Here is a 26,555-nt window from a genome sequence, read left to right as displayed (position 1 = left end):
TGCAAAATTTTTACTGTGCATACCCAAGCGTTATAGGGATTCCCGCCTTGAAAAATATGGTCTTAAAGAGCCATCCAAACAATGGTCTAGAATTCGAAATAATTAAGTACTAAAAGCTAAATTGGATAGACGACGTTTCTCACCTGCATTTATTTGAGTGTCGTGAATTACAATGAGTGATGTATCTTTACCTTTGTGAAGCTGCTTTCTTTTTCTTTTCTTTTTTCTTTTTGTAGTGCTCCACTATATTCTATTTTTGTAGATGGTGGGTGAATAAATGTTATTATTGTTATTATTAGGAATCAATTATAAATTACTAGAATGAAATATCACAAATAAGTAAGTTTTGTCAGAATAACTTGTAAGCCTTTTCTTTGCCACAAATTGAATTGCCCCAAATTGAATTGTTGTAATTTGTACAACAACGTAACAACTACCAACGACGTAATTTGCATTATATCCATTCTGAGATACCTAGGAAGTATTATAAAGTAAAGACGAGGGGTGTAGTGAAGATGTTAAAAGTAGAATAACCAAAGCGCTGGGTGTTTTTTCTACAGTTGAAAAAACAAGTTTGGAAGAATAGGAAGATAAGCCTGCGAATATTGGAAGCTACAGTGCTGACAGTGGTCAAATATGGTTCTGAAGTATCAGCGCTCCGAAAAACGGAGGAAGATTTGCTAGATGTTTACCAGAGATATCGGGTACTTATTGTTTTGGGGACCCGACTGACAGATCGTATTTCAAACAGTAAGCTGTGCGAAAAATGGGGGTCAATCTGCTTTCTAAGGCTATAATGAAAGAAAGGTTGAGATGGCTAGGACACGTTCCGTGGATAAAGGGTGACAGATTGCCAAAGATTGTCCTTGTCGACCATCCGTCTAGGGCTAAACGAACAACACGTAATTCCCGACTGGGGTGGGAGGATGTCGCGTTGAAATATTTAAGGGGAATTTGAAATTCTTGGGAGGGTGTAAAGAGTGAGGCTCTGAATAGTCTAGGATGGAGGAGGAGCGTGCGTAGCTGTGGTGTGACTTTTAGTATTCTCAGGTATCGCCACTGGAATTATTTATAGATTTATAAGTTGCGACTGAAACTTTTTCTGTGTTTGAGCTAAATATGTTGATGGAGCCAATGCTGTAGCAATACAAACCCAAATTATTGGATTCTACAATTGAAAGAAGCAAGTTTGTTTTAATGTGGTTAAGTCCCTCGGAAACTATAAATACAATTGTTGCGTGGTCAAGTATTGTAGTTTAGTATGATTAGTATTCTTTCAACGTGGTTTAATAGTCTTACTGTGATTAAATTTCGTAGAAATTATTAAAAAAAAAGAATATTATGCTTAATTCATTTATTTGGTAAGCAGCTTAATAGAATAGTTCACTCGGTTGAATGAATAGCTGTTCATTCTAAGGAAAAATATCCTCAAAATGATTATTTTTTACTTTTAAGGAACACATTTCCTGGTGCTCAACCTGTTTCCATGACTAGAGAGAATATAAAACTACTAAGGGATTCAAATTATGCCATTACCTGGAAGGCTGACGGAACAAGGTAATTTATGGCATCTTATTTGTTGTGTTCGGGAATTGTTAGCCCGAGCTGCACCATAGTCACGCCCAGGGGGTACCAATTCGAGAAACTGAATGGAAAGGGGGCAAGGATTTTTTTTTTATTCTTTTAATGGTGATACAAAACAAAATATTTGTAAAAACACAGGGGGTGGGACATTCTTTTTTAATGAAAATAATAAAAAAAATTAAGGGATAATTCCCCTTCCTCTCCCCTAATTGGCGTCCGTATTCACACCGATCGGTAAATAAGGTATGTATTATCAAGGCCGTTTCCAGGATTTTTGTTCGGGGGGGGGTATTGTTTTTGGTGCGGGGGGGGCTACAAAAACGTGCCACAAGTTTGTTATGCATTTTGTTACGTTTTTATGAGTCATCATCAAACAGCTTATACCTTCCCCTGGATACGGCCTTGTGTATTTATGTATGTTGTTTCCTTGATTTTAACACCGCACTTTAACAGAGAAGCGGAAAAGTGTCATGACAAGAAACAGATTTGAAAAGCCAACATCCCTACATTGTTCCCAAGTATTGTCTGCAACTGCTAATAATAATAATTTTATATATATATATATATATATATATATATATATATATATATATATATATATATATATATATATATATATATATATATATATATATATATATATATATATATATATATATATATATATATATATATATATATATTACTTAGGGGAGATGTGGGATATGTAAATAATTAATTTTATATGGCACGCTCTTAGGGGGGAGAGGTAGGGTCTTCGTCTCCCATCCATGTCAATGGAAGTGCGTCACATCTAATGTAAGATAATATCTTGATACCAAGTGTCGATTTTTTTTGCATCTGAAGAATTTTTTATCATATTGATAATAACTTCTTTAGGTACCAATTAACAATTATCCGATTTGATGGATTGAATTTGAACTTAGTATTGAATTACATTTTTCAATAAATGAATCGGAATTGAATTTAATGAATTTGACATGAATTAATGTTTTTAGGTATATGATGTTGATACAAGAAGATAAGGTTTATTTGGCCGACAGAGACTTTGCAATTTTTAAGGTGGTAGCAAAATTTTACTCAAGGGGCTTGGAACCACTTCGAGATACATTATTAGATGGTGAATTTGTGACTGATAAATCCAAAGAAAAGGATCCAAAGGATGGGAGGACTATTGAAGTTGAAATTTACAATTTTCTCATTTACGATATAATATCCTATAACGGTGATAACGTTGGAGAGCAGTTCTTTTGGGAGCGACTGGATTTCATTCAGGTTATTTGTCTTTGCTTCTCTTTTTTTGCTTTGCTTCTCCTACAACGGTAATAACGTTGGAGCAGTTTTTTGACTAGATTTTAGATCAGGTTATTTCTTGTGAAAGGCAGGGTTGATTGCATTGATTCATTTATAGATTTTATAAAACAAGAGAAGTGACATATAGTCTGACCTAGAAATCAAACAAATTGTCGGTGAAGCAATTGATATCTTACGAAATTTAAATTATTATACATCCCTAAATAGAGATTTGAGTGAGTATACACTCAACATTGTATACACAAAATTAATTTTTTTAAATGATTTAATTGTTACTACTACTACTACTAACTGATTTAAAATCAAGTTGCCATCAATCCATGATTAATTGTGGAGGAAAAGCCAAGACAGATAGTCTGAGTGACAGGCACAGCTGGCATAAGCCTTTTCCAGGAATGTATAAAAATGGTATCATTTTCACTTGTTGATAGATGGTCCATCCATCCTCCATCGTCCATCCATCCATCTTAGGGCATAACTAAGGTAGATAGTCTGCAGCACCAAGCCGCCTGAGACCAACACAGCTACGCACGCTCTTCTTCCATCCCAATCTATTCAAAGCCTCCCTCTACACCCTCCCAGGAGGTTCCCATTTCTCTTAAATCTTTCTTTATGACATCCTCCCACCCCAACCGTGGACGATCTGCTTTCCGTTTAGCCCTTGACGGTTAGCCAAAAAGGACAATCTTCGACAATCTGTCATCATTCATCCGCAGAACGTGCCCAAGCCATATCAACCTTTCTCTCATTATAGCCCTGGGATAGAACCGAATTTTTCGTGCAGCCTACAGTCTGCATGTAAAATGTGTTTGGTACAATTATTCTGGATATTATATAGATAAATAGATTAGTGTGTTTTAAAGCCAAATATACGACCATGAACACAGTAAAATAACATAAAGGAAAGGCACAAATAACAAAAGCTTTGATCAGCGATCATCATAAAGCGCTTAAATGAAACACTACATTAACCTAATAATAGTACTTAATACTTGTAAAAACGGTCATTGAAAAAAAAAAGACTTAACACTTGGAAAAAACACTTAAATCAAACATTACATTTACTTTATACTTTTTTTTTAGTTAACAATATTTCCAGATACCTAGCTATTATTCTGTAATTTTTTAGTGGCCATATACCTAGAAAGAATTGTTTTCTGACTTCAAGCTTTCCCAATACTTTACCCCCCCCCCCCCCTTATGTGCAAATATATAGCCCAACTTAAATATTTCCCATATATTTTGTCACTTGTCTTTGTCTTGTCTCTCGCTAAGGTAAAAAAAAACTAACGAAGAAATCGGTTTGTTCTCGAGTTTTACATAGCGTAAACTTGAGTGAGTGGCGCATAATACACAAGTACCAAAACTCCTTTCTCCTGCGGAATTAAAAAAACAAAACTCACATAAAAGTCGCAAATTTGGAAAGCAGTATTTTCCGCGGGAGGGTATTTTCTGGGGGGTAAAAGCCGGCCACCGTTGCCTTCATAGCCGAAATATCCGCTTAGCCTATATTCACTGTCCTAACCAATTATGTTCTCTTGTTTTGTATGATGGAAAAATATTATTCATTGATTGCTATGTTATCTTAGATTTTAGATTGATTTTATGTTATTTTATTTTTGATTAGGGCTTCTTACTCATAGTTTCAAATTGATAATCTGTCCCCACCCTGGGATTACTTGCGGCTGAAAATGCATTTTCTTATCCCGTTTTCCGCATTGGAAGGGGGATAAGTGAAAAGAAGAAATGGTCACCAGTTTGATGGACAATCTGAAATTCAAACTAGGCTTTGAAGGGTAGCAATTACATGGCTTAAATAGTTTAACTTGAATAATTTGACTTAAGAAGTGGATATTTGATATTTGCTGTAATTGTTATCAAGTAGGTATTTGACTAAAATAGTTGACATTTGGTACCAGCTGTAATTATTATCAGGTAGGCATGATTTATGATCGTTTGTGTTGTTAAAAATATATAAAGAAGTGTTTGTCTGAATTTCCATAAGCTCTGTTAAATCTTAAAAGCTACGGATATCAGTTTAAAAAAATACAAAGTTCAAATACATAGAGGCGAGGGGGAGTCGTAGATTTTCCTGGGGGTGGGTTCAAAAGACAAAATCTTTTTTTGACTATAGTTATTCAGCCGGGGGGCTGGGTTAAAGCTTTCACTTGAACATTGTTAACATCATTAAATGTGAATTTTACAAATTAACATTGTTAAATTGAAATTTAACTGCAAGTATCAAGTAGGCATGGTCTATGATTACTTGTGTTGTTAAAAAGAAGATAAAAGAAGGGTGGGTCAGAGGAGAAGGGGAGTCAGAGGATGGGTGTGGGTTTAAAAGACAAAAGAAGTGCATTGCAAGGCCATATAGTCCTGTTAATCTACGGAAAAAACCGACGATCTGGGACAAAATTGCAATATAAATGATTTTTACACCATTTTGTAGAGAAAAAAAATTCTGTATTTTTTATGGCGGAACAGGGGAGAAAACGAGGGTAAAGGGGAAAATCCAGGGAAAAGCTCGAAAATCTACGACCGATAGTTTTTTATGCTGAGAATGGCATTCCTGATGCTCTTGGTCCAAAAATATTGAATATGCGTTTTTTCCCGTCCCCGGTTTCCCCACTTATAGGGGGAAAAGAGGGGGCAAATAAAGATCATGTACAGTAGTCTGCAAGGCTTGTTCTCTGGGGTTTCCCAGTGCGAGAAGAATCAATATGTTGCGTTGATTGCTCTGTCATCAGCCTTTATCCCCGTTTTCCAGTTACTAGGGAAAAGATGAGAGAATCAAGATATCCTCTAAAGGAAAATATAGTCAGACGGCTGTACAGAATTTGAAGAGGAGACAAAGGTCTATTCACTCGGTTTTAAGACCCTTTAAGATTGTTTTGACGAGAATTCAATATCCTATTCCCTGGTGCTTCTCTTTTCCTGTTTGCTGGAGATTCACTACCTATTGGTAAGTCCATTCGGTCAGACAATAATGCAGGCTTGCCGTCCCCAATATTTGCTTCCTCTTTTACAAGTATACCTTGGAGTCCAGCAACACCAGCGATTTGGTTCACGTTTTCCCATCGACGAGCTGAATAGGCTAGGTTTTTCTACTTCTTACTCTGAAGTGCTTCGATTTGAGCGTTCTGCCGCAGTAACTCTTGGTATAGAATTTCCAGGGATGACTTTTAAATCTTTCATCCAGTTCATTGGCGACAATGTCGACCACGACATTTGCACTATCGATGGAAAAGGCACTTTCCAAGGGATAGGCATGCTAGCTGCTGCCACACCAAGGCTACCCAAATTTTCAATCATAATCCTAAGAGCAGTTGTAAACCTTGAAGTAGTCCAGCATGTTGGACAAGTGCCTTTCATCTTCTACAACAGAAGCCAACAGGAGAACACTCCTGTGTACAAACCCATTCCGACCATCACCTTTGACGACAAGGTCGATGGCATTGACCTACTATGACATGCGAGCTGGATGCATGACACGAAACGGGTCGGATGGACTGGATTTATGCAAGCAATTCACCATGGGTCATACAAAAGCGCGTCGTCGATTGTTTTTCTGTCTATGATCGACTATAATGCCTCCGATCTTTCTTGTGTATACACGATCTTACGTTTATCTCCGATAAAACACGCCAGCACGTAATGGTACCACTTGTGACTTTTGACCAACCTTTGTACATGAAAGCGGTGAACATCATCAATGCTGAGCGTGCTGTCATCTCAAGGCAGCAGGTCCAATGATCGGTGGTCTTCATTGCCGTAAGAGCTTTCTTGGAGCGATCGGTCACTTGATAATGGAAATAGGAATAAAAGAAATGCTCGAATGCCTATATGCCGGTAACATCATTAAGCATATCCTTAGCGGTAAGGCTGTTGCAAGAGCCATGAGAGGGCACGAGCTTATAGATTCAGCATTGCAGATCACTCAGATTTGCAAATCGTATGGTTTCAACTGCATAGATGACATACGTGCGAGTCATCAAGACTTTGCAGAAGCTTCGGCAATATGTACATGAAAGTACAAGAAATTTTTCATCGGAGGAGGGATATTGAATAGATAACTAAGTATTTTTCAGTAGAAAAACACTTACGAGGAAAATGCCAAGTGCCCTCGAGCCACTTTAAAACCAATCAAGAAACGAAAGAAGGCAGATCACAAGGGAAGAAATGGCGAAAATAAAACTAATAGATGTCCCAAATAATTTTTTAAAAATTTAAAATAAATAAACACGCACGCTGCTCGAAATTACAGAATAAAGAAGCAAATCCGGACTCAAGATCTTGAAACGGAGGTAGATTCTTGGAAAAAGAAAAGTGCGCGGCTGGAAGAAGAATTGAAATGTCTGAAATCTCGTAAATAGAGCAGAAAAACTATGCTCAACAAAGTGGCTATCCCACAAATTAATATAACAAATTGGGGGGGGGGCATAGGAGCGCGGCAAGTTGACATTCAACCTTCTTTGTCACTTAAAAAGGACAATAGAACTTTCAATTTATTTTAAGAGCCCTCTTCCGGTATTCTAGGATCATTTTTTCAATACGATCACCTTTGGGAAAAATACAAATAAATACGTATCCGTAATCTGTCTTCTGGCAAAAATATAAAAGTCCACATTATTACAAATGACAGCTTGAAACCTATAGTAGGGAAACCTATAGTAGCTCTACTGAATAAGGAAGTAACCCTTGAATACGTATCCAACGCAGACGTAGTGCGTCGAATCCAAACGCGAATGATGGAGTTTCAAGACACGCTGCAGAACAACAGGACTGCAAAAATATGACTTCAGTATTCGGAAATGTTCGGAGTGATTAAGAAGGCCATCAGGGCAGAACGGACTGGAAACTGGGTGCAGTATCTTCAATCACTCTCTGAGATGCCCACTTACTTTGCAGCTGCAGGCCACAACCTGTATACGAAATCGGTGAGAGTATTTTTTCCGCAAATTGAAGTGCTGAAAGAAAGTAACCAGAAGCTGTATAAAGACGTCGTGGATGGGATGTTTGTCATTCGAAGAAGCGATAGATTTTGGGCTGGGCTCTCTCCCGACTTAGTAATTGGGCAAGTACTGATGAGATCACTGAAAACAAGCATGGGACTCACGAGAGGAAATGGAATGAGTGAGACGTAAAGGCTGATCTAGACTATGCCAATAGTAGTGCGAGCTGAAATTAATAAGCTTTTGCAGTCACTCACCGGCGTTGAGTACGAGTCATCTGACCTGAACGTTTCCGGAAGAACAGCTCGGATAGAAAGAGATAGAAAGGATATAAAGGCTTTAGTAGCTTCTTTGCGCAGTCCTGTAAGTGCGACAACTGCACTCAATTGCACAATATATCGAATGGTAGACAGCAGCAAGGGATTTCAACGCGGATGCAGCAAAGACGATAGGAAAAGACATTCTGAAGGCAATGGACGACGACGATGCCGATTGCTATATCTTCAAGCGCAAAAGCAAAGTGATTACGATGGCCTATCAAGGCAACATTTCCGAAGCTGACAGTGAAGACATACAAATTTACGCAAGACTTCTGTTCCAACGTCTTGCAGCAGCGGCAACTACAGCCGGAGGGGATATGGAAGAAACTCTCAGCTTCGAACTCTCCAGCTATCCTACTGCCCTTTTCAAATTGTCAAGCCTTCCGTGACAGCCATATAAATCGGAGCTAGTGAAAGCTATTTGGAAATTAGCAAAGGCAGAACCTTTGAACGTCCTATAAAAAGAGCCGGAAAAATACGTGATCGATGGTGGATGGCCGCTCCATCATATTCCATCGAAAACAGGAAACACTTTCGAGCAGATTTGCCATAGTTACGTTCCATTCGTGACAGAAGTATTCAAATGCTTCCATCGTCTTATATGGTTACACTTCAGGTAGGTCTACCAAAGATGTCACCTAATTTAGACGATAGAAATGTATCCAGTGTCCGACCGTCGATTTCACACTGATTATGAAGCTGAAAAGAAAGAAGGAGGATTTCTTGCAGAATCCCAACAATAAGCAGAACATTATTCGATCTATTGGTAAGAGGCTTTTCCTTGCCGGCCTCACTGTCTTTCATGCAGAGAGAGATGCGAACGTTCTAATTGCATTAACAGGTGTTAACGCGGCCAAGGAAAGGGTAACCGCAGTAGTCGGAAAAGACACAGATTTATTGATCCTTCCCCTCCATCACCTGCCTCCGGAAGCCAGGGATCTCTACATCGAAGCCCGTACGAAGTCGAGAGTGCTGTCAACTAAATACTGGCACATCAACTTTATCAAAAGATCGCTGGAACAGGTTTGTCACTCTATTCTTGTTGACCACGTTTTTCTTGGTTGCGATACGACGTCCCGTTTGTTTGGGATAGGAAAGCAGGCTGTCCTGCCATTCCTGAAAAGCCATGAAGAATTTAGGAATAATTGTGAAGTATTCCTTAATCCACCCTCTTCGAAGGAAGAAGACTAGCAAGCTGGTGAAAATATTTTGCTGTGTTTCTACAAGGCTAAGAAAGGGGTGGGTCTCAGCAAAACTAGGTACAGGGTTTTTATAAAGAAACTGAACAGCTCAAAGACATCAACTTTTGTGAGCCCAGAGAGACTTCCACCAACTCCATCGGCAGCAAAATTTCATTCTTATATCATTCTTATATAAATTTCATTTATTATTTCATTCTTCTATCAGGTAATGGAATGGCGTAATACTGCGTCAGAACTTGACCCGAAAGACTGGGGTTGGCGATTACGTGACGTACGCCTCACTCCGATCATTTCAGACATCGGACCTACTCCAACTCATCTGCTAAATGTGATTCGTTGCAGCTGCACGCGTTCCAACTGCGACAGTTCACGCTGTAGTTGCCAAGAAATGGATTGCCTTGCACACTTGCTTGCAAAGACTGACAAGGGATTGCACGTTCCAATAAAGATGTTTTTGTTGATAACGATGAAGAAGACGATATTTATTACAAATCCTTGATTTTATCCTTTTTAGTTCAATCAAAACCGTAATTATGTTTTGCTGTGATTACCGAAGTTCCCTGATTTGTTTCATTTTTTACATTTAATTTTGGCGTATGTTTCTATTACATAGTCCAAGTAAATCTGCCCACGTACTCTGAAGGCCCGATGCATTGTCTCCCCTATGGAGAAAACATTGCAGAAAAGCAAGAAACGAATCTAATAGCAACTTTTTTGAAATCATCAAGTCAAAAAACCTTGGGGGGGCAACATTTTGACCAGCCATATCGCACAACTCTCGAGGATACTGTTTTCCCCCTCCCTTTTCCCCACTAAAGGGGGAAATCGAACCAAGTCCAGCGATAAAACAATATAACTTTCTTTTTTCGAGTTCTCCGCGCAGAAAAAGAGCAGACGTGAAATTCGAGCGCATAATAAATATGCCCCTGATTTTTTTTTCAATTTTGCCCCTTTCCAAAGGGATTTTTGGGGACTTTTGATATGTTGTAAAGAATTTTTTTTTTTTTTTCTCGATAAGACGGTGTAAAAATCTTTTATATTGCAATTTTGTCCCAGAATTTCGTAGATTTAATGGACTAATAGTTCTTTCCAGGGCGTTTGGAAACTTTCCAGGGGGGTGAAAACTTCTATTAGGCAGGGTTAAATTTGAATTAAACATAGTTAAATCTGGATTTAACTGCAGTTAGCAAGTATATTTGGCTCATAACTCCTTTTGTTGTTAAAAAAAAGTGTTAGCCTCAATTTGAATTAATTTGAAATTTGATTTAAAATTTGCAGATTAAAGTTTGAATAAATCTGCATTTGAAATTTTTGAATAGCAGTTATCTCCTTTTGAACAAGTAACAGAAAGTATATCCTAAATTAAAAAAAAAAACTTAATAGTTATGTCGATTTTAGTAGAAAAGGGGAAACAAAGCTTGATTCAAGCGTTGAGGTTTCTTTACTCCTTGTTAAAGTTATGAAATAGACACAAGCCAACTCGTGGTGTATCATTGTCTACAAAATATCGGAGCATAGTGTTTTCAAATTCAAGCAAGAAAACAAACATGCATTTATGTATTTTTCATTTTATAAATGTTTCATTTCAATTAGTTAGCCACTGTTTTATTTTATTTTGTTTATATGCAAATTAGCCTAAGTCCTGTGGATTTTAGACTGATGCGCTAAAACGCCCTGAACACAGCCTGCATGGGTTTATTAACTCTGATCGAATGCATGAATCAATATTAAAATTGAAAGTACGTGAGGTCGGTATAGAATGTATATGAGTCGATAAACGTTTTTTTTTTTTTTTCAGTCTTGAGTTAGATTAAATATATATATACAGATACAGATATTTTATTTATGAAATATACATAATGCTACAAAATACACTTGCGCAAATGCCTGGTGGCATAATTGAGCGCATTAAAAAATTACAACAAATTATTAAACGCCGTTAGTAAATTAAATGAAAAAAAAAAAACAAGCCTCTTGGACAACTGCCCAAATACAAACAAGGTAAATAGAACCAAAGTCAACCATCAGAGATAAACTTCCCCACCATTCTGCGATACTAGAAAGCGCGATTGAATCACACTTTTCGTACAGCCTACTTTCTGAAATATGGTCAATCAGTCAAACAATCCATAGGCAATTTCTCTGGAAAACATCTAGCAAAGCTCCCTCCGTTTTTCGGAGCGCCCATACTTCAAAACCATATTTGACCTCTGTCATCACTTTAGCTTCTAATCTTCTAATATTCTAATCCCGACTAGCCCTTACTGAAGTAGAATTAGGTACATATGCAATGCGTGGAACTAAAATTTCATAAAATTGATGGATTAAGTGTTTTTGGCGGGCATGGGCGTATACAGGATTTTGTTCGGGGGATGGGGGGCTTGGTACAATTTTTTTTTTTTTTTTTTTTACGCATCGACATTCGTGTATACTTACATTTTTGTTACGTTTTACGAGTAGGACAAACATTTCGGGGGTGGGGGGGGGGGGCTCAAACCCAGTACTCTTCCCCCCTGAATACGACCTTGGTGATTGAATTCATCACCTTAGATTGACTCTTCTACAGCCACTAAGATGACATTGAATGAAGTAAATGCTCTCTACAAAGCTAAACCCCAGGTATTGTCGATGTCTCGGGAACCGTGCGGTCAAAGCTTAATTGTTCATGACTGCAAACATTTGATTAGCTGTTGCAACAATGAATGAGAAACTAGGAAATAAGGGCTTAAGCAAGTATTTTGCCTCTGTTTTTCAAGTTTGGATCTAGATTAAAATGACACAGCGAAAAGAAGCTCACAAGGATTTTTATTTCAGATTTAGTAAACCAAATACAAGTATTAGATTTTGCAAGTAATATTTATACTAAAAGTTTCCTGGATAGGTTACATGATTTGAGGAAAAATAGAGTTTGAAGTACTCGTTTGAGCGACCCTGCTCGTTTTTGCAGTTAGTCTAAACCCAGAAATGGAAATTATGACTTCTGATTCCAACCAATTAAGTTGTAACTCTACCCCCTAAACACAATGGATCCAGTTTTGTTCGTGTTCATTTCTTATTCAATAATTTTTATTTTTTAGACACGGATCGTGGAGCCCAGAGATGAAGCCAAGAGAAATAAATTAATAATCAAAGGGCAAGAGTCTTTTAGGATCATGAAGAAGGAATACTTCCAGTTGAAGAAGAAGGAGAAGGTTTTTAAAGGTGGATCTTTCATTAGACAAGTGGCACATGACACAGATGGACTCATATTTCAACCAGTTGACGAGGTATGTTTTTCATGACTATAAAAGCAACTGGTTTTCAGTTGCAAGTTTTTTTCTCAGTGTCTATGCTGGTATGACTTTTAGTCTATATGAAAAATAAAAAATATGAAAAAGTAGCATTGTACAACTGAAAATATTAAATGAAATCCACCGCATGAATACATGATATATACACATATATACATGATATGTTATACATATATACATAATATGATACATCGTGTTTCTGGAAGAAAAAAAAGTTCAGATAAGCATCTAAAAAGCTATATGATTAGAGCGATAGTAGAGACAATGAGAGATATTTGAATATTGGCAGCTGGTGTAAGTTAATAATATTTGTTAAAGTATGTGAACTTGTGTTTTCAGGGAGCTATAAAATTTTCTTGAATTTTTATCCTCCAAGAGAGTATTTAGGATTGTTCTTATAATAATTAGCAAGAACCTTATCTTTGAAACAATTTTTGTGCTGCTAAGCCATTGCTTGATTTGAAGTCGAGACTATTTCCTTTTATGTGTCTTGCACTTTCTTTCAACTATACGGCGGTGTTCCTGTGGCTCTTTGAACTTATCCATCTATTGTCTCTGATCAGTCTATATCATCTTTGTAATTCAGACAACATTTCGATCTTCTTCACCCCGTCAGCTTCACCTGCAACACGATCGGACTTTAATCCCCTGACAGCATAAAATACTCTGTGTGAGACAGCCGTAGAGTATTGCTTTTTTGGTGTTTCCAGAAATTTCTAAAAAATTATCCGATTTCTAAGTGATTTCCTTTTTTCTTCCCCTCCCCTGCGGTGTGGATGTCTGGAAATATTGTTAACATATGGTGGTAATGTTTATTGTGCATAGTACCTTACTCTAGTTTGGTTTACGAGGGTGATGAGTGATGGAGGATACTATGCCATTTGTTTTTGTTAGTGTGTTTTCCGTTTTATTGTCTTTATTCTCCTCTATCTCTCCCTGCATACTTAAAGAGAAAGAGGAGACGTAGATCTTCTCCTCTTCCTCTGACGTAGATCCTTACAAGTGGAATAGGATGGTAATATGATGTCTTTATTCTCCTCTATCTCTCCCTGCATACTTAAAGAGAAAGAGGAGACGTAGATCTTCTCCTCTTCCTCTGACGTAGATCCTTACAAGTGGAATAGGATGGTAATATGATGTCTTTATTCTCCTCTATCTCTCCCTGCATACTTAAAGAGAAAGAGGAGACGTAGATCTTCTCCTCTTCCTCTGACGTAGATCCTTACAAGTGGAATATGATGGTAATATGATGTCTTTATTCTCCTCTATCTCTCCCTGCATACTTAAAGAGAAAGAGGAGACGTAGATCTTCTCCTCTTCCTCTGACGTAGATCCTTACAAGTGGAATATGATGGTAATATGATGTCTTTATTCTCCTCTATCTCTCCCTGCATACTTAAAGAGAAAGAGGAGACGTAGATCTTCTCCTCTTCCTCTGACGTAGATCCTTACAAGTGGAATAGGATGGTAATATGATGTCTTTATTCTCCTCTATCTCTCCCTGCATACTTAAAGAGAAAGAGGAGACGTAGATCTTCTCCTCTTCCTCTGACGTAGATCCTTACAAGTGGAATATGATGGTAATATGATGTCTTTATTCTCCTCTATCTCTCCCTGCATACTTAAAGAGAAAGAGGAGACGTAGATCTTCTCCTCTTCCTCTGACGTAGATCCTTACAAGTGGAATATGATGGTAAATTTTTCTAGATTTATTCAAATGTGTAGAATAAATGATCTCTGGAGTGAAGTCAAACTAGTTTTTAAACACAAAAATTAAATTTGCAAGTTTTTGAGTGATTTATTAATCTGTCTCCTTTAAAATTCATCGTTTTCAAGAAAGCGGCATTAATTCCAAAAACAATGTCGTCCCTTTAGAATTTGTATTTGCTGTATCGGTAGTACCGGCAAAAACGAAAACTGGGGTAATTACTCTAGACCTTAGGAAACCTTTTATTGAACTTTTTCGGACTTTTTTTCTTTATACCAGAAATTAAATATGACGTTTGCGAGCGGGGTCGCACCACACTTTTTGTATAGCGTTTTGTACGTTTTGAACACTTTTTTACAGTTAGAAATATAGTGAAGTCAATCTGGTACCCAAAAACAATCTGTAGGCAATGTCTCTGGAAAACATCTAGCAAATCTTCCTCCATTTTTCGGAGCGCCCATGCTTCAGAACCATATTTGACCACTGTCATCACTGTAGCTTCTAATATTCTTCTCTTGATTCGCAAACTTATCTTCCTGTTCTTCCAAAAAAATTTCAACTGTGAAAAAAACACCTTGAACCTTGGCTATTCTACTTCTAACATCTTCACGGCACCCACCGTCATTACTAATAATACTACAAAGATACGTGAAGCTGTCCACTTGATCGATCTTTTCGTTGTCCAACGTCATCTTTTCATCTGCACTTATTGATAGCCTTTGCAACTTAGTCTTCTTAACATTAATTTTCAATCCTATTCTAGCACCCTAAACCACAGTATGAAGATATAGCAGTAAGTTTACAGCAAATAATTTCTAGCCATACATTCTTGGTTCAGATAAATAGATCATACCACATCTTCTTTCATTAGCGCGTACAAACAGTTGCTTTCATTTTATCCGCCATCAGCGGTCCAATTACACTGGAAAGGGTATTTCGGCAGAGAATTTCTCAAAATACCCTTGAAATCAACTCGAGACATGGAAACCTACTTGTAATTCCTAAAAACATCTAATAATAACATTGCACTACTAATTACCGATTTTTATATATGTATTGGCATAAATTAATTTAAGATTAGTTTCTTCAAAATTTAGTGTTCCAACGTTGAAGCCAAGTTTCGCGTTCAAGATAGATAGATAAATTGTATTTCACACAAATATAAACAACACAAATAATTAAATAAAGCCAACAGGGAGCTATCTGAGAAATCTGACTTGTCTACCCTTGAAAAGATCTAATGTTGCTTATGTTTCTACGTTCTCTGGAGCACTCGCACCTCGGTCCGGGTTTTTATAATGGTTGAGATAGAGAAAGATCATTCTGCCTATAATTTATATACTGTGACCTGAACTCACAAAACCTCTAAAAGCTATTTCATTTTGCTTACACTTTCATCTAGGATGCTTAAATGATCAGCATAATCTAAATCCAGGAGAGTTTTCCCTCTCCATTTGGTTCGGGGGTCTCCCATTGCCTTCCCTGTGCTTCTTAAGACAAAGTCCGTCAAAATAATCCATATACAGGGGGATAGAATACAACACTGCTTAATTTCTGATTTAATACAAAACCAGCTGCTAACCTCACTTCCTACCTTAACCGCAGCAGTTTTATTCTCGATCTGATCTGTTATTCTATACAGATCACTTTAATGTATTTGTCCGGTATACCATACAAGGATAAGACATTTCTTGCTCATAATCTGTAAAACTGATGACTAAAGGTGTTTAATAACTCAAGCACTTCTCAATTATAAACCTAAGAGCGAAAATTTAGTCGACGCATCCTATACCCTTCTTAAAACCGCACTGACTTCTCTTAAAACTTTGTTTACAGCATCTCTAAGTCTAAAAAGTATCATATTACTAAGTAATTTGCTACCTACAGAAACCAGGCTAATGCCTCTATAATTACCACACTTACTCTTATCACCTTTCTTATGCAGGGGTTTAATTAGCGTTTTCCTGAAACCACTAGGTACTTTCCCTTTTTCAAAATTTCCCTTTCCCTTTTTCTTATTCGTATCTTCAGTAACGTATTTTGAACCTCATAACTACCATACTTAAGAAACTCATTTACTACATTATCAACACCTGGGGTCTTATTATGTTTTAATCCTTTTAGTGCTGCCACTAGTTCTTCCTCACAGAATAAATCTTCCTTCACATCCAAGGTGTCACAAACTTTCACTTTTCTCTATATACTTTACTATAACTCTATCACGATTAGCACATTCTCAAAATGTTCTGCCCATCTCTCTGTAACCCTTTCCTTATCACTAATTGTGGCCCTGTTCTTATCTTGACCCTCCTAACTGGGACAATGTCCAGATTGACTACTCCCTCTGAATTTATTAACATGTCAGTACAATATTTTTTTATTATGCCGTCTAGCTGCATCTTCCTGGTTCTCGGCAATTTTATCCATGGCTTCCACTTCACACCTCCTTAGTTCATATTTTAATGTTTTCTCTACTTTCTTTGTATTCCTCTTATTTTCATATGATCTATCACTCAGATAATTCTTCTAAAAACCCCTTCTCTTCTTCATTAAATATGAAGCATTTTTGCAAATATTCCTAGCTGTGTTCTAACTTTCTTCCTTAAGACACCATCAGCGACTTCACAAACTGTTTTTCTAAAATTATTCCATCCATCTTCTAAGATGTCAAATTGTAAACTTGCAGTTTAGTATTCGACTGTTCCTGGAATATTTCTCTCAATTTCTCATCCTGTAGTCTACTAACGGCATAGCTTCCTGAGAGGTAGCTATTTCAGCTTTAAGTTAACCCTAGACGCTATTAGATGGCGATGTTTACTTTCAACATCTATAACAGCACTCCTATATACCCTAGTATCTTGTACTGATCCTGCTAGTCTTTGGTTCACAATAACATAATGACTAAGGTTGGCAGTCTTACCCTCATGTGAATACCATGTTAACTTATGGGCCATTTCATCGACAAGCACTGTATTGGTTACAACTAGATTGCTATGCTTACAAAATTGCAGCAGTCTGTAGCCATTACAGTTTTCTTTTCCTACACAAAATTTGCCAAGGCTAGGATGCCATCTATCCCTATTTCTACCGACCCTGGCGTTAAAATCTCCAAGTAAAAACAGCATATTTCACCTAGGACTCTGTCTATTTGTTTCTGTAACTGTAAGTAAAATTTATCTGAGTCACTACTGTCTCCGTCAGTCGGTTCTATAAATGCATATACTCCAATGACTGAGACCCTGCACTTTTTAGTCATGAAATGAACGATTAACATTCTATTATTAATACCTTCCCAACATAAACAGGACTTAGCAGCTTCCTTATTCGTCATTAGCCCTATTCCCTCTCTATATACCCCATCTTTCCTGCCTGAGTAAATAAATTGCATGTCACCATTTTCTGGTTTTTTCCCCCTGGGATATGAGTTTCTGAAACTCCTAATAAGTCAAGTTGGAAGCATCTGACTTTGTCAGTCAAAATGTCGATGCGATATTTATTTTTTAACGTGGTAACATTCCAAGTTGCCGTTTTCATATTCTTTAAATCATTGAGTTTATTTTGGCCTCAGGAAAAGCAATAATCCCAGAACCAGTGCAGGACGGAGACCAACACATCTTCTTAGGTCTACACCGAAGCGCTTAAGCCGGCTTAGAACTACAGAGCAAGAAGTCCGTGGGCCTCCAGTATGAATGGAGACTTTGCGCAATCCTGGGCCCATTCTTTTGTCACAACATGGTTTTCAGCACTTGGCGATGCTCTTATATCAACAAGAGTCGAAATCCTGCACAGACAATCTCAAGTACATTACTTCCGATTCATTATATATTCATGCCTACAAATATTATGCTGCTACGAGAAGGCAAACCATAGTAGATAAATTAGATAGGAAGAGATTTTTCAGCCCGAAAACGCCCACCAAAACATACCAAGCTCAGAAAAATTTAAAAGTAAAGAGCCATATTAAGACTTAAGACGAGCAGAAATGAAGTCGTATAATAATTCAAACCTAAAACGACAAGAAATTACTGTCAAAGAATAATTGAAACAAAACTTTTTTTAAACTATCTGATCAGTATATTTGTTAATAAACGAGTCGACGAAAACTATCGAGCCTAAATTATACTAGTATTATCTATATTTTTAGCCATATACATTTGGGCAATGGAATACTTTATTGAAATGGAAAGAGCCAGAACACAACTCTGTTGATTTTAGGTTGAAAATTGCTGAAGAGAGAGGATTAGGGTAAGGATTCAACGTCTTCTTATTTTATTATATTATTTTTCATTGCTGTATTAAACATTTGTTGCTATTCAGGATATTGTTGTTATGCATATATAGAAACAGAAACAGTGTTTTAGTCTGTAAAAGTCTTGCAGTTTGCCATTTTTTGCAAGTAGAGAAAAATCTAGCGATTGTTTTTTCTTCCTATTTGTATATTCATGTAAGCCAGTTTTTCACGGAGACGGGCTCTCAAAGGCCCTGAATTTGAAACGCTATATATACCAAGTAAGGCTAGGGTAAACAGACGTGTTCCTTCAATATTTTGAAGCAAGTAATAGATTCAAGTTAATTACCTGGTTTTACTTCAGGTATCTCTGCGGGTGATTCCTGAATTATATATGTATATAATGTAATTCAGCCCAAATATAAAATCCTTACAATCTTGGGAAGTTTATTCACCTAGCTCAACTAGTTCTTGCTTCGTGTATGTTCTGGTCGGGTTGGGTACATTTGATGATATGCTGGAATTTTTAAATGATTGATTGCTCATTTTGAGTGATTGCCAAGCGTCTTTTCTGCTTGGACAGACTACATCTTATAGTGGCCAAAACAATCTTTATATCTTGGCAGAATTCACAATACATGCTATATATCCATGCATAGCGAATCATTAGGATTAAAATTAAAAGTAGTTTATTTTACAGAAATACTTTTTATTACTAGATTATACAATGATCCCATATGCCAAATCATGTCCACTATCTATCTATCAACAAGTGAAATGAATCATTTTTATACAATTCTGAAAAAAGTTGTGTCAGTTTTGCCTCTCACAGAGACTATCTGTTTTGGCTTTACTCTAATTAGCCGTGGCTCTAACTTTATTTTAATTCAAAAATCAACTGGTGGCTTATCATTGCGATTTCACCAACATTTGGAGTGTATTTATATTATCGCATTGGTACTTCTTCTTGGAGAGACTTAGTGCCAGCCAAAAGAAGAAGATGAAGTTTAAATAAAGGCGCTGCTGGAATAGGAACATTTCAGTAAGAGATTGTAAAAACATGTATGATGATCATAAATTTGTAATTTGCTCGTGCTTTATCGGCTACTTCGATTACAGAGGCCTTTAATTTTAGTTATTCCCTCATTATAGCGTGAACATTGAGATTTAGGTTCTTCAAAAGATCTAAGTATGTCAAAAGAATGCCAATCTTTTGAATTTCTGCGACTGAACTTGCCTATTATGGTATGAATACCCTATTATCCTATTCCAACAAACTAGTTTTTTTTCTAAATTTTTATCTGATCTAATCAGCATACTTTTTGTTTCTTTTGTTTTTAAATCATTCCTGAGAGAGTCTTGTCATCAACTGTGCCATGTATGCCAAGTTCAGACCAACTGTTAAAATGGACTTTCAGCCTCTGAAAACAATGTATAATGACAGGATATCTGAATTCAAAGAGGCCTCTGTAATTGAATGACCAATTTGAGGGGTAGCTGTTTCGAAGTTTGATCCAAGGCTTTGGGGAGGCTGGGAGTACATATGCTAGAGGAGGGCTTTGCCCTGATCGTTTTTTAATCTAAAAATGGCACTGGTAATTTTGGATTCCCAATCAATTAAGCTTCCTGCAGAGGCTCTACGAAAAAGCTGTATAGGAAGTGGCTAGTGTTAAAGCAGGAGGCGAATTACTCTCCACTTAGTCGATGCTGTGTTGCTAACTTTGACATTACTGAATTGCGTCCTATCACTTTGTCCAGAAATAATTAAGATACAAAAAATTATAATTTTTTGGTCATTTTTGGTCAATTTTTTGGTCATTCAAACACAGTAAAAAACCCGGAGGATTTAGAAAGAAGAACAACAGAAGACGATGAAGAAAAGTATAAAACTTCAATCTTACAGAAAGATAAAAACACAAATGTCAATTTAACGGGATATGCGAATGAACGACCAGATAATCTGTGGTAGCTTAATAATTACGCAAGGATGTGATAGGAGAATTAGGTTTTCATTGATAGCCCGGCTTGGATTTTGTTGTCTTTTTTTTACTAAGCCTTCTTACTTTGTTTCAGAAGCGCAGATACTTTCAATGAGAGAGAAAATGTTATATTCAGCATGGTTTTCAATTCCTTTCTCTAAAACGCTAGCGAGCAAGTATGTCAGCTAGGGGCTTTCCAAGAAGTGTACCGGTATTGAAAGAATGATCAGAAATCATTAAAACATCCATATTTCAAAATATCACTGGAGGCACTCTAAAATGACCATAAATAATACAAAAAATTAAGTTACTATTTTCTAATGTGGGCCATAATATTTTTTTTTTATAGTCCAACTGTTCCTGTTGATAGTTGTTATTCTTTTTCTTGTAAATTGCCCTTAATTCTAGGATGCTGCCTCAGAAAAAAGGATATTTAATGGTGATGGAAAGTGGGAAAGAAGTTCGATTTGGACTTCATCATATTGATTTGAAAGGACAAAAAGAGTTGAAGGAATTGAATGGCAAAATAATTGAATGTCGTGTTGTTGGTGGACCTAATGGACCTGTTTGGCAGTTTATGAGACCAAGAACGGATAAGTCATTTCCGAACGCCAGCAGCACGGCTCAATGTACGATATGTTCTCTTTGCCTATTTAGTTCTAAATAGCTTTTGCAAAGGTGAATTTGATAACTGCATAAAGAAAAACTTAAAAAAAAATATGTATGTTTGGCGATGGTTAGTTTTTTTGTTTGTTTTTTTGGCGCATCAATCTGGCATCAGTTTTTTTCTTTTGGGGGGGGGGGATTCCGTCATGAGCTTATATAGTTAATGGTCTAACAATTGCTTGGATGATAGAGTCTGGAAAAAAACATGAATGGTCGAACCTTTGAATGGCCGGAATAGGCGGTTTTTTCTTTAAAAACCCAAAAACAAAGGCTTTTTTGTCACTTACTAAGGGGACTGGGCGGGGAAGAATTCAACAAAAGGATTTTAAATATCATGTTAAGGATTTTTGGCATGACGATCTCGCTACTACAGTGTTTATGCTTCCAAACCTGTCCAATCTGCAAATGATACAAAAATTCCTATTTTTGGTTCTACATGCCACTTTAAGCAAGGCCGTATCCATGATTTTTGTTCGGGGGAGGGGGATTACCAAAAATAAAGTTTACAAAACGCATCAAAAATTCGTTTATATGCACTTCAGTTATTTTTTACGAGTCTGAGAAGGATTTTTTTTTTTGGGGGGGGGGGGTAAACTAGTAAACCACCTCCCCACCCCCCGGGATAAAGCCTTGACCTAAAGCAATTCTAAGTAAGAAGCTTTGCTACTTTTATTTCACTGGTTTTTCCCTAATTTTTTAGGGGGAGGTACTAACAAAATAAGAAATTTAAAAAACGCATCAAAAATTTGTTAATATGCATTTTCTTACGTTTTTAAAGTTGTACAATCTTTCTTTGTCCAAATTTGCACACCTTTGTCACAATTTTATTGAGGAGGTAACCCTCCCCTGGATAAGACATTGGGAGCTGTAGCAGCACCACTCTTATTTGTTTACCTTCAATAGTCTTGTGACATCGTCTTTTCGTTGTGTTTTTGTTGATGTTGTGACAAATAAGAAACACACCATTCGAAATAAGAATCGTTTTCAGTAAATCGTAAATGACACTACTGCTTTTAGAAGATTTGACGTTTTAGGAAGATCTGAAGATCGGACGGTTAGAGCCCCGAAAATCCAAGATCTTCCGAAATTTTAAAGTCTCTCCAAAAACTACTAACCCTTCGTATTGTATATTTGTCTTTCCTATAGTAAATTTCTCAGTTTAACACTTTATCAAACAAAAAAGGCGTATCTTAAGTAGCCCTAGGCTTTCATTTAAAAACCAGTGGACACATGCGTATGACGCTTTTTGCAAACATTAGCTATTATGCCACTAAGCATCATCTAGCGGAAGTGAATTTGCATGGACATGTTTTCTTCGGTGATTGGCCGTGAATACTGAGTGAGATCATGTAATCGCGCAGAAAAATGAAAACACTAATGAACAATTATTTTGTATAGCTTTTTGCTAAAAAAAAACTTAAGCTTCAAATTAAAATGACTGAAAATCAATTTTGAGTATAAACAAGAAAAAAAAGAAATAGCAGAATCGCAGAGTCAAAACTACATTGACTAATGGCCCATACTACTACTGGTAACAACTGATTGCAGCACCAAGCCACCTGAGGCCAACACAGCTACGCACGCTCCTCCTCTATCCCAATCTATTCAAAGCCTCCCTCTTTACATCCTCTCAGGAAGTTCCCATTTCCCTTAAATCTTACTTTACGCCATCATCCTACCCCAGACGAGGACGACTTGCTTTCCGTTTAGCCCTAGACGATTGGCTGAAAAGGAGAATCTTCGGCAATCTGTCATCCTTCATCCGCAGAACGTGCCCTAGCCATCTCAACCTTTCTTTCATTATAGCTATAGGAAGTGGGATTGAACCACATTTTTCGTACAGCCTACTGATTGAAATACGGTCAGTCAGCCGGGTACCCAGAACAATCTGTAGGTAATTTCTCTAGGAAACATCTAGAAAATCTTAATCCGCTTTCCGGAGCGCCCATGCTTCCGAGCCATATTTGAACACTGTCATCACTGTAGCTGCCAATATTCTAATCTTGGTTTGCAGACAATGAGATTTCATTAAAAGAAAGATTTAGCCAGTGCCAATTTGGGAAAATCAGAACGTTTCATATGATTTTTTTGCCCTTCAGAAGATTCCATGAAAAATATGATTGGCTCAAATTAGTATTAGCTAAATCTGAGTATTATTAAAATCTATTAAAATAATATATTAAAATAATAATATATTATAATAAATAACATATTAAAATCTGTTTTAAGGCCTATGACTAGGCCTTAAAAAAGGTTAAATCTGCTATTTTTGGAAGAATAGAGGAAATTCAATGCTTTTTCTTGATACGCTGATCTACATTTCATTGATAAGTAGATCAGTCCTTGACAAAATCATGTCGTAAATAACGCCTTTGGGATGGGGGAATGGGTTTTCCATCAATAAGGTGGATCTGGTTTTCTTGGGACCGTAGGTTTCCAATGGAAGGCCTTCAAGGCTATAACAGGCTCAGCCGCTGTTGAAACATCCTATACATTCACCCTGTCATAAAAGACCACAATTTGACTCAAGCCTGTCGTGTACGTACTGCAAAAGCCCTTTCATGGACTGTTACAGATTTGACTGGCAGCAAGAACAAATCATTCACTCTGGCTGCAAATCAATCTGACTGGCAGCAAGAATAAATCAATCACTAGCTACTCCGCGCTTTACTGAAAGAAGATTCTCGGGGGGGAGGGTGTGATTTTCAGGGAGGTTTTAAGCACATGTCAATATTTATTGCAATTGTGTCGTGAGGACGAGTCTCGTTTGACTAAGGCTTGTAAACCTAGAGTATGTTATCACCAGTATGGGAGTTCCTCTCCAGCATTGAATTCTCCAACGAAATGTAGTGGACCTGATTCTTTATTGAAATTTAATATAGGGGTAGGATTTTTTCGGTGGAAAGAGTTTCCAGAAGACGCAGCAATCGTGACCTTACCTCTAGGTAAAGCATCCATTTGAAATAACAGCCCATTTACTGTGAATAGTTGATTGGTATAAAGTGCTAATGGCTACGCTTACTCCGCCAAGAAGCATGATGCGCTTACACTTCTTTACTTTGAAGAGCTCTCTGATGCTGCTCAGCTTTTCTGCAACTACTTAATCAAGACCTTGAAAAGGTAACTATATCTCGAGCCTTTTCGGATGTTCAATCAACTCGCAAAGAACATGGTTTTATTTTGAGATTATATGAATTCCATAAAGGTATTTATAGACGTAATGGTCCATTGGCCGAGCTCATTTCAGTCATTAATCTTACAAAAAAATATTTGAAGTATCATAAAAAGAATCAGCTTGGTTGCAATAGTTGAAAAACCGTGGTGTAGTATTTTCGGAAATTATAAAGTTTTCCCAACCATTTGAAACAAGCAAGTTCTGTCCGGGATGAATTCGCTTTCTATCTCATTTGGTTTATTAGATGGAGAAGATTCTTTTTTAAGCCCTTTTGCCCCTTTTCTGGCTTACGGAAATTATCATAAATTAAAGCTTTTGGTGTAAAAATGTTCCGTTGCAACTTGGATGTCTAAAGAACTTTCCTTTTTACAAAGCAACTGCCTTCAATAAAGCTAAAATAGATTAAAAAAAGCTAAATAAGTCCGAAGTAATGTTTTGCGTTCTAATATAAAAGTTAAGCTAGGCGAAATATCGCCTTTTAAATCACCCCAGCCTTTAGTCGCTTTTTGTCGATTTTATTTTATAAATCCACTGATTTTTATTTTTTTTCAGCTGTACTTAACAGTATTCTTTATCCAGTGACAGAGGGAGATTTAAGAAGGTTTATTGACGGACTTCCTGAAGAATTGAAGATGAGTGGTAAGCCTGAGGATCATAGTCAACACCGGCCTCAGCAGCAATTAAAATAGGAACTTTTTTTCTAAACTCTGGACCAGTCCAGAAATTGAGATATAGTATTTATGGTTGATTTTATCTTGCCGATGTATAATTAGAAGAAACATTTTTTATATACAAGATTGCATTATTTTGTGAAGCCTGAATATATTTAACCTTCAAGAAATTAATCTGACCAAGTCCGGCTAGTATGTTTGATATATTTAAGCGTCAAAGTCTTTGGTTGTCTCTCTGATATTTATAGTTGAATACGCTACTACTACTAACAGTTCGCTCCAGCACCAAGTCTTCTGAGGGCAACACAGCTGCGCACGCTCTTCATCCATCCCAATCTATTGAAAACCGCTCTTTACACCCCGCCCCCCAAAGGAGTTGAAAAAAAAATTAATCTTTAGTTCTTCTCACCCCTTTCGGACGACCTGCTTTTCGTTTGATATTAGATGGATTATCGAAAAGGACGATTTTTAGCAATCTGTCATCCTTAATCTGCAAAACGCGTCCTAGCCATCTCAATCTTTTTCACATTACAGACCTAGAAAGCGGGATAGAATCACATTTTTCGTACAGCTTACTGTTTGAAATAGGTCAGACGGGAACCCAAAACAATCCGTAGACAATTCCTCTGGAAATTTTTTAGCAAATACTGCTCTGTCTTCGAAAATGTCTATGTTTCAGAACCTTACTTGACCACTCCCATCACTGTTGCTTCTAATATTCTAATCGTGGCTCCTAGAAATAAGGATTGAGACAAAAAATGACAAGCAATTAAAAAAATGGTCAAAAACGTTTACTTTCTCTAAAGACAACCTGAAAATAGGTATGATTTTTATTTGAAGGTCACTGACCTTCATAAATACTTGACTTCTGGCATTGATCAAGTTCAAAGAACAATGGATACTCTTTGTTTTGATGGAACTTCTGCGTGAATCAGTTTTTCTATTTACGTTGCTTGAGGGGTAAATCCTTCAAGAGTACATTTTGCAACTCATTTTTTTTGTTTTGTTTTTTTGTTTTTGTTGGAAAAATCGAATACCACAGCAAAATTGCCCCCTTCGATATTGAAAAAAATAGGTACTCCTTTAGTATACCTACTCTTTTATATACTGCTAGTTTGGTTAATGCTAATGAAATAAAATAAAATAGGATGACTATACAATAGTTTAGAAATAAATTTGGGCTATATATCATATATAGTAACCAAATTTTGCTACTTGCAATTCAAGGAAACTTTTTAGTTAGTAAAAATTAAATTAAGCGCAAAAAATAAAGATTTAGGGTAAAAGATGTATCGACAGTTTTTGGTTTTCAGTTTTCTTTTTCCCTCTTCGGAAGTAGTTTTCATTTTTAGCATTATCTATCTATGAATCAATCAATCTTACTCTTTAAAAATATTCAAGTACAGTTAAGCAAGGCCGTATCCAGGGGGGGGGGGGGTTACCCGGTTTGAACCCCCCCCCCCCTG

General features: G+C 36.9%; 1 protein-coding gene across 4 annotated transcripts in view; it reads left to right on the top strand.

The window, feature by feature from the left end:
• The window catches only part of LOC148949255 (mRNA-capping enzyme-like), a 77,880-nt gene extending 52,441 nt beyond the window's left edge, over positions 1-25,439 (top strand). Inside the window, exons 6-11 of one of the 4 annotated variants that reach the window (XM_089093306.1) lie at positions 1,456-1,557; positions 2,583-2,859; positions 12,450-12,638; positions 18,515-18,615; positions 20,986-21,206; positions 24,971-25,439. In XM_089093306.1, the coding sequence (XP_088949432.1) occupies positions 1,456-1,557; positions 2,583-2,859; positions 12,450-12,638; positions 18,515-18,615; positions 20,986-21,206; positions 24,971-25,107 (1,027 nt within the window). In that variant the 3' untranslated portion in view covers positions 25,108-25,439. The remainder of the gene's footprint in view (positions 1-1,455; positions 1,558-2,582; positions 2,860-12,449; positions 12,639-18,514; positions 18,616-20,985; positions 21,207-24,970) is intronic. The other 3 variants (XM_089093305.1, XM_089093307.1, XM_089093308.1) reach the window with 3 other exon arrangements.
• The last annotated feature ends 1,116 nt before the right edge of the window (positions 25,440-26,555 follow it).

Source organism: Artemia sp. Qi Xiang Cuo, chromosome 8 (genome assembly GCF_049724085.1).
Source record: "Artemia sp. Qi Xiang Cuo chromosome 8, ASM4972408v1, whole genome shotgun sequence".
NCBI lineage: Eukaryota > Metazoa > Arthropoda > Branchiopoda > Anostraca > Artemiidae > Artemia > Artemia sp. Qi Xiang Cuo.
The sequence above is the reverse complement of the archived record's forward strand: the minus strand, read 5'-3'. Positions and strand labels throughout refer to the sequence as shown.